At 59.3% G+C, this 11,321-nt stretch overlaps 1 protein-coding gene across 1 annotated transcript; it reads left to right on the top strand.

The window, feature by feature from the left end:
* The first annotated feature begins 1,101 nt into the window (after positions 1–1,101).
* Positions 1,102–10,463, top strand: PITX1 (paired like homeodomain 1). The gene is made up of 3 exons (XM_029051735.1): positions 1,102–1,303; positions 4,712–4,917; positions 9,793–10,463. The coding sequence occupies exons 1-3, from the start codon at positions 1,102–1,104 to the stop codon at positions 10,339–10,341; spliced, it is 957 nt and encodes a 318-aa protein (XP_028907568.1). The 3' UTR covers positions 10,342–10,463.
* The last annotated feature ends 858 nt before the right edge of the window (positions 10,464–11,321 follow it).

The following is an 11,321-nucleotide window of genomic DNA, read 5'->3' as shown; positions in this document are numbered from 1 at the left end:
CGCTTCCACCCTCCGTGGGGCGCAAAGGGACATCTACAGTTTTGTCCTACGGGCCTTGTATGTATTTATACGCAAACACACACACACACATCTATAGACACACACGACGGTGTGAATCATATATCATCCATATATAGGCCCACAGAATAGTGTCGGATGTTTGAGACTTAGTCGGCGGCTAGATAGTCCGAGGAGTTAACTCTGGGAGAAACAAATTGTTTGGGGCTTGGAGCCATCTGATAGGAGCGTTGTGGAGCAAAGAGAGGCAGGGACGCTGCAGCCCAGATGCGCTTCCATTGTACCAGAGAGGACGAAACCGATGTGTCACGGGGAGAAGGGGTGTGTAGGGGGGGGAGTGGGGGGGGGAGAGAAAGAGAGAGGGAACGGCAGAGCAAGAGCTCAAAACTACACTGCGCCCTCCCCCACGCCCCCACCCCCACCCCACCCACCCTCTGCGCGGGGATTACTGGAGCCTGGAGGAGCGCTCTGTCTCTTTAAGAAAGCCTCAGCCAGAACCGCCCGGTGCCTTCGAAACAAGTTACATATATGGGGAGATCGAGGCAGGCAGCCCTCCAGCTCCGCGAGGCTGGGCTGAGCTCTAGATGGAGTGATATATTAGCGAGACGGGGAGGTTGGAGCCTTCAGTGGGAGGAGTTCAGTTGAACTCCAAGCGTTTGTTCTGGCGCAGGTCACTTGAATCTCTCCAGCTCCGGCCTCTCCGAACCTCAGCTCCCACCGCGGGACCGAGGGCCCCACGGCCGGACCAGCCCGCTTCTCTCTCTCCACCGCGACCCCGGCCCGGTGGCCTTTCCGTCCTGCAGCTCGCCCGGGCTCTGCGCGGCTTCCAGACCCCGGCAGGGCTGTGGGGGTTGGGGGAGAAAGAGGAGGAGAAGGAGGAGGAGGAGGAGAAATAGGAGGAGGAGGAGGAGGAGAAGAAAGAGGAGGAGGAGAGGAGGAGGAGGCGGAGGCGGAGGAGAAGCATTGCAGTCAGAATCAGAATTGATCTCTAAATCAGCCCCAGCCCCTGGCTCGACCCTCCCGGAGCGCAGGACGGGCCGAGCCGGGGCAGCCCGACCCGCCGGCCCCAGCCGTGCCCGTATCATGGATTCCTTTAAAGGTGGCATGAACTTGGACCGGCTGCCCGAGGGCCTGAGACCGCCCCCCCCGCCCCCGCCGCCGCCGCCGCCGCCGCCACCGCCGTCCCACGACATGGCCTCGGGCTTCCATCTGCCCCGCTCCGCCGCCGACCCGCGGGAGCCGCTCGAGAACTCCGCCAGCGAGTCGTCCGACACCGAGACTCCAGGTAACACCGCCTCTCGTCTTCCCGGTTCACGCTTCTGCCTCCACCCGGCTTGCTGAGCCCGGCCGGGGGGAGCAAGAGCCCGGCGGGGGACGAGGAGGTCTGAGCCCCGGGCCGGGAGATCCAGCGGGTACGAGGAGGTCCGAGACCCGGACCGGGGGATCCAGAGGACCGCGGGACCCAGGGGGCCGGGGACCCAGCGGTCCCGGGGACCCAGGGGGCCGAGAGCCTCCGGGACCCAGAGCCCTAGTCGGACGGGGTGCGCGGGGAGGGGGTTGCCGAAGGGAGAAAGAAAGACGGGGTGAGCGGGGAGGGGGCGGACCTGTGCGAGCTGGGGGCTCGGAGGTCCGGGGAGTGGGACGGCATGGGCGACAGCTCCAGGTGGAAGAGGAGCGGACAAACCCACAAACCTTTCGCCCGGACGGCAGGAGCCCTAACCAACTCCGGGGAGACGGCGGGCTGCAGCCGGGACCGCCCGGAGCAGTGGGGGACATCCGACCCAGGATGCGGGAACGCGGCCTCTCTCAACGCCCGGGGAAAAGTGGGCCCACGCCATGCCCGGCCCGGAGACTGGGGCATCCCGAGTTCCCGCTGGGCTGGGCCCGGGGGTTCAGGCGGCCCGGAGTAGTAGCGAGACAGGGCCTGGCCCGCGGCTGAGCCGGCCTAAGCGCGGGACTTCTCCTCTCCGGCCCGGTGTCTTTTCTCCCCGCGACTACTTCTCCTTCTGCTTCTTTTGAGCTGATGAAAAGCAGCCCCTCCCGAACCCCTCCATTCCCGCACCACCACTCCCCTTCCCCCGAGAAGCAGGCAGGCTACAGGCCGGCCGACAGCAAGCAGAGAGAGAAACTGAGACAGAACGCCGAGTTTAGTGCAGCATGAGAAAGGGACAGGAAATAGTGGGCTTAGTTTGGTGCTCCGAGAGTGGAATCCAGGGAGGCAAGCATGTGTGCAACGACAGAGGTTAGAGGAGTCAGGGAGGGGAGCGACAGAGAAAGGCACGAAGAGATGCCGAGACAGTGTCAGGAGAAAAAGAAAAGAGATAGTAAGAGGAAGACAGGGAAAGGGCGGTAAAGGGGGGGAGGGGAAGGAGAGCTGAAAAAAGCAAGAAGAACGTGAAAAGAGAATAGGAGAAAAAAGGAAAGGAAGGAAAAGAAAGAAGGAAAAAGAAAAAAATTAGAGAGAGAGAGGGAAAGTTTTCTAGCGAGAGCGGGAGTGTGCGAGAGAAGTGGGGTAGAGGGTGAACCCGGGGTAAGAGGGAGACCTGAGAAAGGGCAAAGAAAAAGAAGCGCGGCCTGTCCTGGCTGGCCAGTCGGCCGCCCATACACCCAGCCCGGCCCGATACCCAGTGCCCGGGCGCCAGGAGGCCCGGCCCGAGACCCAGTGCCAACGGGCGGCCAAGTAGGGTCAGCTTAGTCGGGCCCGGGACGGCCGGGCTCAGAGCTCCACCTGTCCGTTTCCACGGAGCCTTTTCCCTCACAGAGGCATCTGGGACTGCCGTGGCCGAGGTTTGGGATTCCGTTTGGTCGCTGTTCCGTCGCGTGGCCGGCCCAGAGGCTTCCCGCTTCCATTTACAATCCGGAACTGTTCTCGAAAATGGCTAACGGTAGACGGGGACAGGCAGGCAGACAGGCAGGCAGAGAGAGACAGAGCGAATGAGTTCTGTGTGTGTCTATGTGTGTATGTGTGTGAGAGTGCGTGTTTCGCCAACTCTCGATCCACGCGCGGATCCATTTGCCTCATTCTCCACCACACGGGATCTACCGTTAACATCCGCTCCGTTGGGATCGGCCTGGTCTCTTCGGACGGCGGGAAAGTCCCACGTGGGTTCCTCTCCAGACAGTTAATGCTTCCTTTCGCAGGGAGCGGGAGAGAAAAAGAAATGACTGTTGGATGGATTTATTTTCTTGGGGATTTCTGGGACATCTTTAGAAAAGGGCACTGCAACCATCCGCGTTCCCTGCCCGGTGTTTAATTTTAAGGTTATGGACAATTTTTTAAAACAAAGCTAGGGCGTGCGACCAAGGAATGATTTGAAAATAGCTTTCGATTTTTCTTTGGAAGCCCCGAACTAAAATTCAGTGCAGACTAAGATCGAAATGGAGAGCACGCCTGTTTTTCTCTCTCTCTCCCTCTCTGTTTCTCTGTTTCTCTTTCTCTGTATGTGAGAGATGGAAATCGACTCGGTATGTGTCGATATCGGCAGAATCGTGCCTGTTTCTAAGTATCTGTTTAATTGTACTTGTGTATGTGTTTGCACGAGCTTGGGAGAGATTGAGATCGGCTCGATATGTGCGGATATCGGCGTGATCGTGCCTGTGTATCTGCGTAATTGTATCTCTCTGTGTGTGGATCTGCCTATTTTATCTGCAAGTTTCCGGATCTGCGGAAATCTTTGTGTGTCCCGGGGTATGCGTCTGTGCTTGCGTCTGCACTTGGGTCTGAGTGCCGTTGTGCCCGTGAGTCAGTTTGTGTACCTATGTGTTTGTGTACGGACGTGCGTTTATGGTTATGTGAATTTCGGCTGCGGTCGCTGCCCTCCGACCTTGAAGTCCCGGACGGTGAAGTTCTCTTTATGTGCGGGTCGGCTTACCTGTTTACATTTGTGTGCGTGTGTGTGCGCGCACCCGCGCGTGTCTACACTCTCTCCGGCTGAAGGGTGGGGGGTCGACAGGGGGCTGCAGCAAGGAAGCGGAGCCCTCCGACCCTTCTCCACTGCTCCCCGGGAAACGAGCCCTTTGTCTCCGGTGTTCCCGAGGCTCCCGACTTCCCTCTGAGCCCGGGGAAGCCGAGCGGGATCGGGGCTGGGAAATGCAGGAAGGGAGAGAGAAGCATCTGAGACTCAACCTCAACCAGTTTGGGGGCGGGAGGGTGAGGGGAGCTCTAGCCCGTCCCGTTAAACGTAGCAAGAACGGATAATACACCAGCGGCCCACGGAAGACCATTAGGCGTAGCAGCGGCCGCCTCCGGGTTACTAGCCATCCTCTTAAAACGCTCCTATCCCCCCAACACCGGCCTCGGGGACCCCCGCTTCGCTCTGCGCCAACGGTAACCGAAATCGCGGGGCCTTAAAGCCCCATCGATCTCAATAACCCTAAGGGCGGCAACGATACAGCAACCCAAACGGCCATAATGGCAGCAATAGCCACCGAGAGGGTGTTCACCGAGGCGGCCGCAGCAATCCCGAGTCAGGCGCGGGGGCCGGAGAGGTTAGAGAGAGTAGGGGGAGAAAGCCGAGGAGACGCGGGGTCGGGTGGGGGGGGGGAGAGGGGACAGAGAGGAGCAAGGACAGAGGAGAAAAGAGAAGGGAGAATCGTGGCCGAGGAGAGGGGAGAGGGGAGGAGATGGGGAAAGGCGGCGAGGGGAGGGCGAGCGCCGCGGAGGGTGACCCCGGCTTCGGTGTGCCCCTCGCAGAGAAGGAGCGGAGCGGGGAGGCGAAAAGCGAGGACGGCGGCGCCGAGGACCCGGCCAAGAAGAAGAAGCAGCGGAGACAAAGGACGCACTTCACTAGCCAGCAGCTGCAGGAGCTGGAGGCCACCTTCCAGCGCAACCGCTACCCGGACATGAGCATGCGGGAGGAGATCGCCGTGTGGACCAACCTCACCGAGCCCAGAGTTCGGGTACGGGGGCGCCTTTCCGAGGGGCGGAAAGGAGAGGGGCGAACCGCTGATCGATGGATTGATGGACGGGCGGAGGGAGGAGAGGAGGGAAGAAGGGAGGCCCGAGTTGCGGCCCGAAAAATCCCTCGGGGATCGCAGGAGAAGGCGGGACCTCCAGGGAGAGGGGCTTCGAGGGGTTCGTCGCCTGCCCCGCGTTCCTCGCCTCGGGGCCGCCGATGCGGGGATGGAGACGACGAGGCCGTCTCGGTGGGGACCGGGCGGTAGCTCAGACCCTCCGGGGGCCGCTCCGGAGGGAGCTGAGTGCGAGCGCCAATGGAAGCAGGGGAGAAGCCGGGAGCGCGGTGGCTTCACGTTGTTGCTGATGTTGTTGTTTTCATGGTATTCGTTAAGCGCTGACGATGTGTCGAGCACTGTCCTAAGCGCTAGAATAGATACAATTAAGTCGGACACGGTCCTTGTCCCGCATGGGGCTCATTCTACGTAGGAGGGTGATTTGGGGAGGGGGACGGTCTGTGTTTCTGGGCACAAAGGCAGGAGAGGGAGGCGGGGGGCTGGGGGGCGGAGGCGAGGGAGTCCAGAGTACAGGGGACGAGCGGGCGGGAGGGACCCCCATTCAAAACCCTTTCCAGTGTGCATCCCTTGCCGCTCCGCTCTTCTGAGCCAGGCTACGCACGGAAGAAATCGGAATGGGGGGCGGCCCAGGAAGCGCGACGGAGCCCGAGAGGAGGACGAGGGTGTGGGGAGGCTGCGCGCTAGGTGGAGATAATCGACGGCATATCGAGCTTTGTAAAAGGGCAAGACGCTTAGGAAAGGGGTTTTGTAAAAGGGGCTAAGCGCTGGGGGACCGGTGGGGACCCTCCGCCTCAACAGACGCCACCGTCTTGGCCTCCTCCCACCCTCCACCCCACCGCCCGGCCTGAACTCGCCAACACCCAAAATACACACGAGTTCGCACACATCCGCAATAGGGCGCGGGACCAAACTCTAGCGCACCCGTAGATGTAGGAGCTGAACACATTTACACGTGATCACTTCCCCGGTACATCGTATTCCCACATTGATTCTACACCTTCGGCATATATGTATTCATCTCCGGAAGGTACGTGCCCCCAGAGGAGTAAAATCAATTCACAAAACGAATGGAACGACATATGCAGATGCCCGTGCTGTTTGTTCATAGCATGAAGTACCCAGCATGCAGGCGCACACACACACACACACACACATACACTCGCACGCACATGTCTTTTCCGTGTCCCGGTTGCTTCAAGCTCCCTTTTTTTTTATAAACAAACTTTTAACCTGCCGGGGTCAGTGAAGAAAGAAATGAACCAAGTCTAATCTGGCCGCGTCTTGCTGGATTTACTGTTTCTCTTTGATCTAATTGGTGCAGGGCTGTAATACCGAGCAGGAAATATTCCGAATTCGCGATTTTCTCAACAAGCTATAAAACCAGGGAAGAGGAAGGAGACCCAGACATGGCAGGGTTTCGGGAGCGGTTTCTCTGTCTGCTACCTGTTTTCGTTTTCTTTTCCCCTCCCCCGCGCCTTCCCTCCCACCCCGAGAAAATCAGTAACTCCCAGTGCAATTAGTATTTCTGGGAATCGTGGAAACATTCTTGCCTGGGGACTGTCATCAAGCCCCAGCCCTGGCCCATTCTCAGTCCCAGCGCAGGTCCAGATCCAGCCCCAGCCCTTTTCCTAATCCCAGCCTCAATCCCAGCCCCAATGCCAGCCTTAGCCCTAGTCCCAGCCTCAATCCCAGTCCCAGTTATAGGCCCGGCTCCAACCCCAGGCCAAACTCAGCCCAGCCAGGAGCCCCATCTCCCCTGCTCAAACTCAATAGAAATCGTCCCGGGGATCGACAGATTTAGCTCCCGCGAGGGGCGGGGGCGGGAGGAGCGGCGCGGACGAGTAGCCAGCCTCAAACCGGGGCGAAATAAAAGCAGCGCGGGGCTCTCAGGGGTGTCAACCAAGGGGAGATGGAGAAGTATTAATGAATGATTTGGAAGTGAGAGGGGTTCCCAGGAACAGCTTGCACGCCAGGCGGAAAAAGCTGGCCCGGGTGCCCTGCCTGCGGCCGAAAGGAGGAACCGGCGCCGGGTTCGGCCGTTTCCAGGCCATCGGGGCGGGAGCGGGATGAGGCTGGAGCCTGCTCAGGACCTCGAGTGGCCTGTTGACTTCCCGGGGCCCACTGGGCGGCTGGCATTAGTCAAACCCTGCAGGCTCTTAGCAGATTAGCGCCCCCCCCCCCCAACACATACATACACACACACCCACACACCCGACTCACGCACTCAGGCACATGCACACATACACGCGGGCGGGGAGATTAACGCACTTCAAATCATCAAGCATGTGCACACAAAGGCTCGGGGCGCGGGGGCGAGGGCCGCGGGGAAACGAGGCTCTTTGGGGGGCCGGGGGTTGGTCTGGCCGGTTTGTTTGGGTTCTTGGGGAGTAGTTGTTTTCTATTTAAGCGTCTGTCGCGATTTGCTTTCTTCTCGGCCAGCCTCGGGGGAGGGAGGTGCCCGGGGTTGCCGGGGACCGCGGAGAGCTGAGAGGGTCTTGGTTTGCGGGGATTCTGCGGAGGGGCTGAAGGGAGGGGTCGGCGGGAAGAGTTGCGCCGTCTCTGCCCGCTCGCGCTCCCGGTCCCAGTCTGCAACGCACGACCCGGGACCGACACGAGACCGGCCCGGGACCCGGAGTCCTGGCGGAGCAGGGAAGGGGGCGCTTCACGGGGCTGGCTGCGGGGGAACCCAACATCCGAGAGCGAGGGCGGGGGAGGGAAGGAGGGAGCCGAGACCAGACAGCCAGGGATGTTTCCTCCTGCAAGGGAGGGGGCGAGGGGCACAGGAGGGGCTCCTGAACTCCCAGTGAGGGTGGGGGAATGTGGGGAGCAAGGCTAAGACTAGGCCTTCCTGTCCCACTGCTGACAGGTCTGGGGGCCTGGTTAACGACCCCCACCCCCACTTCCCTCCCCGGAAATTCCTCATCCAGAAATTCCCCGATTGGGGTTGGGGGATGGGCAGACCGGGCCGGGGACAGGTTGTGGGGGGCAGGGGCAAGGACAGGGCCAAAGTAGTCCGCTTTGCTCTCCCAGCCACCGGGTGAGAGCTGCCCTCGCGGGAACGGCCAGGGGGCCATGGTTCTCACCTTTGTCTGGCAGCCCTCTCTCTCACCCTCCCACGCTCAGTGGGTCGGGGTAGAAACTAACAGACGGGGTAGGGCGCGGAGGCAGGGTGGGGCGGGTAGGAGGGAAACCATTTATTTTACGAAAAGACACATTTTTGGATCAACTCCATGCCAGGGCCGCAGGAAACCCCGGGCCCTTTTCCTCTCTGGGCGGCTCTGGGACTGGGAAAGTGGCTCTGGATGCTGGGCGCTGGGCGCTGGGTTTCGGCTGGGAACAGAGGGAGGGAGCGGAAGGGAGAGAGGAGAGGAAAGGAGAGGCCGCTCAGACTAAGGCGCTTGGCTCGGAGACCACACCGAACTGTGTACATACACACTTATGCAGTTGTACGCATAGTTGAATATATATCGAGTAGGACGCACGCAGAATTAGATAGGTGCAGATTAATGGCGCTCCACTCAGAATTCAATATATTGTCGTAGTTCCACTCAAAGTTGTAAATATATATTATACATAGAGAGAGAGTGTGTGTATGTGTGTGTACTTGGAGACCCATGTACAATTGGAGATGTACAGCGAGAGACAGAGACTCACACAGAACGTAAAAATAGATATTCATGTAAAATTGGAGAGCCACAGAAAGTAGTATATATATATATATATATATATTTCAGGGAGACATACACCGAATCGTCTATATATTTAGACAATATGTGTAGGTATATGTAAGTGCTTAACAAATACTATCATTATTATTATGTAGAAAGAAAGAATACATAGAGAAAGAGTAGAAGGCCCAAACAGAACTGATCAATTAATAGTAGTTAATGAGCGCCTACTATGTACAGAACACTGTCCTAAGCATATGGAGATCTGTGCAAAATTGAAGAAAACATGGAGACCCACACTGAATGGGATTCTACATACATATATATGTACATATAGAGAGAGACATCTACAGCTATCTATTATCTCTATCTAACGCTCTCTCTCTCTCTATCTATCTATCTATCTATCTATCTATCTATCTTTTATTATAGAGGCACCCTTATTTCCCTGCGCCCAGCCCAGGAAGGCGGGCCAGGGTCTCTGCGCCGAGGCCACACTCTCATTAGATACGAACGGGTAACCTTAGCGATCCGAAGAGCCAAAGGAGGGATTTTACTTAAATACACTAATCCAATCCCATTTTTATGATCTGTAACAGGGGGCTTTCATTACGCGGCATTAGCGTTCGGAAATGCAGCCGGGGCGGCCAATGCTAATCAGAACAGGGACCGGGCAAAGACGCTCAGCACGGCCAATTAATACTCTGTAAATAAGCGCGGCGGCGGCGGCGGAGGCAGCTGGAGGAAGGGGAAGCCGAGATGGGGCGAAGCGAAGCGAGCGGGCTGCATGGGTGCAGGCAGAGAAGGCCGGGAGGGGACGGAGGAGGGGAGTGGGAGAGGGAAGCCGAGGGGAGGGAGGCTGCCTCGACTGCAGGACCGCCCGGTTGGTAGGGGAAGGGGACACATCTGACTCCGGGGATGATTTGGGGGGGGGGGGGGAATCCTGGAGGCGAAAGGGGCCACGAGACCTCCAGAAGGAGCGGGAGCGCCAGGCTGAGACGGGAGCCCCGAGCAGGGGCGAGGGTGCGGTGGCATCCCCTCTCCTGCCCCTGGACTCTCCCCCCCACCCCGCCCCCGAGCCCGGGGCAAAACTAACGTGGCTCTCCTCGCCCTCTCCCTACGCCGCCCGCCCCAGGTTTGGTTCAAGAACCGGCGGGCCAAGTGGAGGAAGCGGGAACGTAACCAGCAGATGGACCTATGCAAGAACGGCTACGTGCCCCAGTTCAGCGGACTCATGCCGCCCTACGAAGACGTGTACGCCGGGTACCCGTACAACAACTGGGCTGCCAAGAGCCTCACCCCGGCGCCGCTCTCCACCAAGAGCTTCACCTTCTTCAACTCCATGACCCCGCTGTCCTCACAATCCATGTTCCCGGCGCCCAGCTCGATCTCGTCCATGAGCATGCCCACGGGCATGGGCCACTCGGCCGTGCCCGGCATGGCCAACTCGGGCCTCAACAACATCAACAACCTCAACAACCTCAGCGGCTCCTCGCTCAACTCGGCCATGTCCTCCCCGGCCTGCCCCTACGGCCCGCCGGGCTCGCCCTACAGCGTCTACCGGGACACGTGTAACTCGAGCTTGGCGAGTTTGCGGCTCAAATCCAAGCAGCACTCGTCGTTCGGATACAGCAGCTTGCAGAGCCCCGGTTCCGGCCTCAACGCCTGTCAGTACAACAGCTGACCGGGGCCCCATGGGGCCGCACCGGGCCGCACGGGGTCGCGCGGGGCCTCCCCATAGGACTACCACGGACCAGACTGAGTTTTGCCCTCCCTCCTTTCTTCCTCCTCCCACCCTCCGCTCCCCGCCACAGAAACCCCCTCCCCTTCCTCTTTCATTTTTCTTCGGACCCTTCTCCGTCTCCCCCAGGCCGCCCCCAACCCCCCCCCCAAACACACCCAACAAAAGACGTCGAAAAAAAAAAGTACCACGAATAAATGGATGAGTTGCAATTTCCCTCTGGATGATGCGGGTTGTATGTGTTTACTTGAATTTGCACAGACGTTGCGAAAAGCCCACTTTATGAAGATCCGACGGAGATAAGAGAGGGAAAAGGGGAGATTGGGGGGCGGGGGGGGAGGACTGCGTGGCTACGGGCCGCCGGGGAGAACGGGCGGCAGAAAGGGAGAGGAGGCAAGAGGCGGGATTCTGTTTACCACTGAGAAAAGAAAAAAAAAGATGTGCAGAGCAAGGGTTTGTTGGGGGAGGGGGCCGGGGGGGCGTTAAACCTTTAGGGACGGGATTATTGGAAAAGAAAAGGACAGTGACAAGGGTCAGCCACTTAATTTGGTGGGGGAGGAGAGGGAGGGTCTATTTATATCTGCCGTTACCTTGTGCCGGAGCGGCGTCCGCGGCGCGCAGAATAAACTGTTTTGAAAATGCAAGCCTCTGGATGTTTTTTCCTGAGCGGAAAGGCTCGGGCCCGCAGCCCGATGGCACTGTTCAAGGCCCGTTCCTCCCCCTTACATCCTCCCGCCCCACCGCGGCCCTCCCCAAGCATCCACCGGCCACGGCTCCGGCCTCGGTCCCGGGGGCCGGAGAAGGAGGGCTTGGGTTCCGCTCCCTCCTCTCCAAGAAAGCAAACCGGGCTTGGAAACACCTCCCGACCCTCCTCTCCGAGAAAGCACCTTGCTCCTTCCGAGGAAGAGACTGCCCGGCTCGGA

Source organism: Ornithorhynchus anatinus, chromosome X1, assembly GCF_004115215.2.
Source record: "Ornithorhynchus anatinus isolate Pmale09 chromosome X1, mOrnAna1.pri.v4, whole genome shotgun sequence".
Classification (NCBI taxonomy): domain Eukaryota; kingdom Metazoa; phylum Chordata; class Mammalia; order Monotremata; family Ornithorhynchidae; genus Ornithorhynchus; species Ornithorhynchus anatinus.
This window is presented reverse-complemented; position numbering and strand designations above follow the sequence as displayed.

Bases quoted from the DNA above. Each gene is read 5' to 3' on its own strand.
- PITX1 (XM_029051735.1), top strand. From the start codon at position 1,102: ATGGATTCCTTTAAAGGTGGCATGAACTTGGACCGGCTGCCCGAGGGC. The intron at 1,304-4,711 runs GTAACACCGCCT...TGCCCCTCGCAG, and splicing joins GTCCGACACCGAGACTCCAG to AGAAGGAGCGGAGCGGGGAG. The intron at 4,918-9,792 runs GTACGGGGGCGC...CGCCCGCCCCAG, and splicing joins TCACCGAGCCCAGAGTTCGG to GTTTGGTTCAAGAACCGGCG.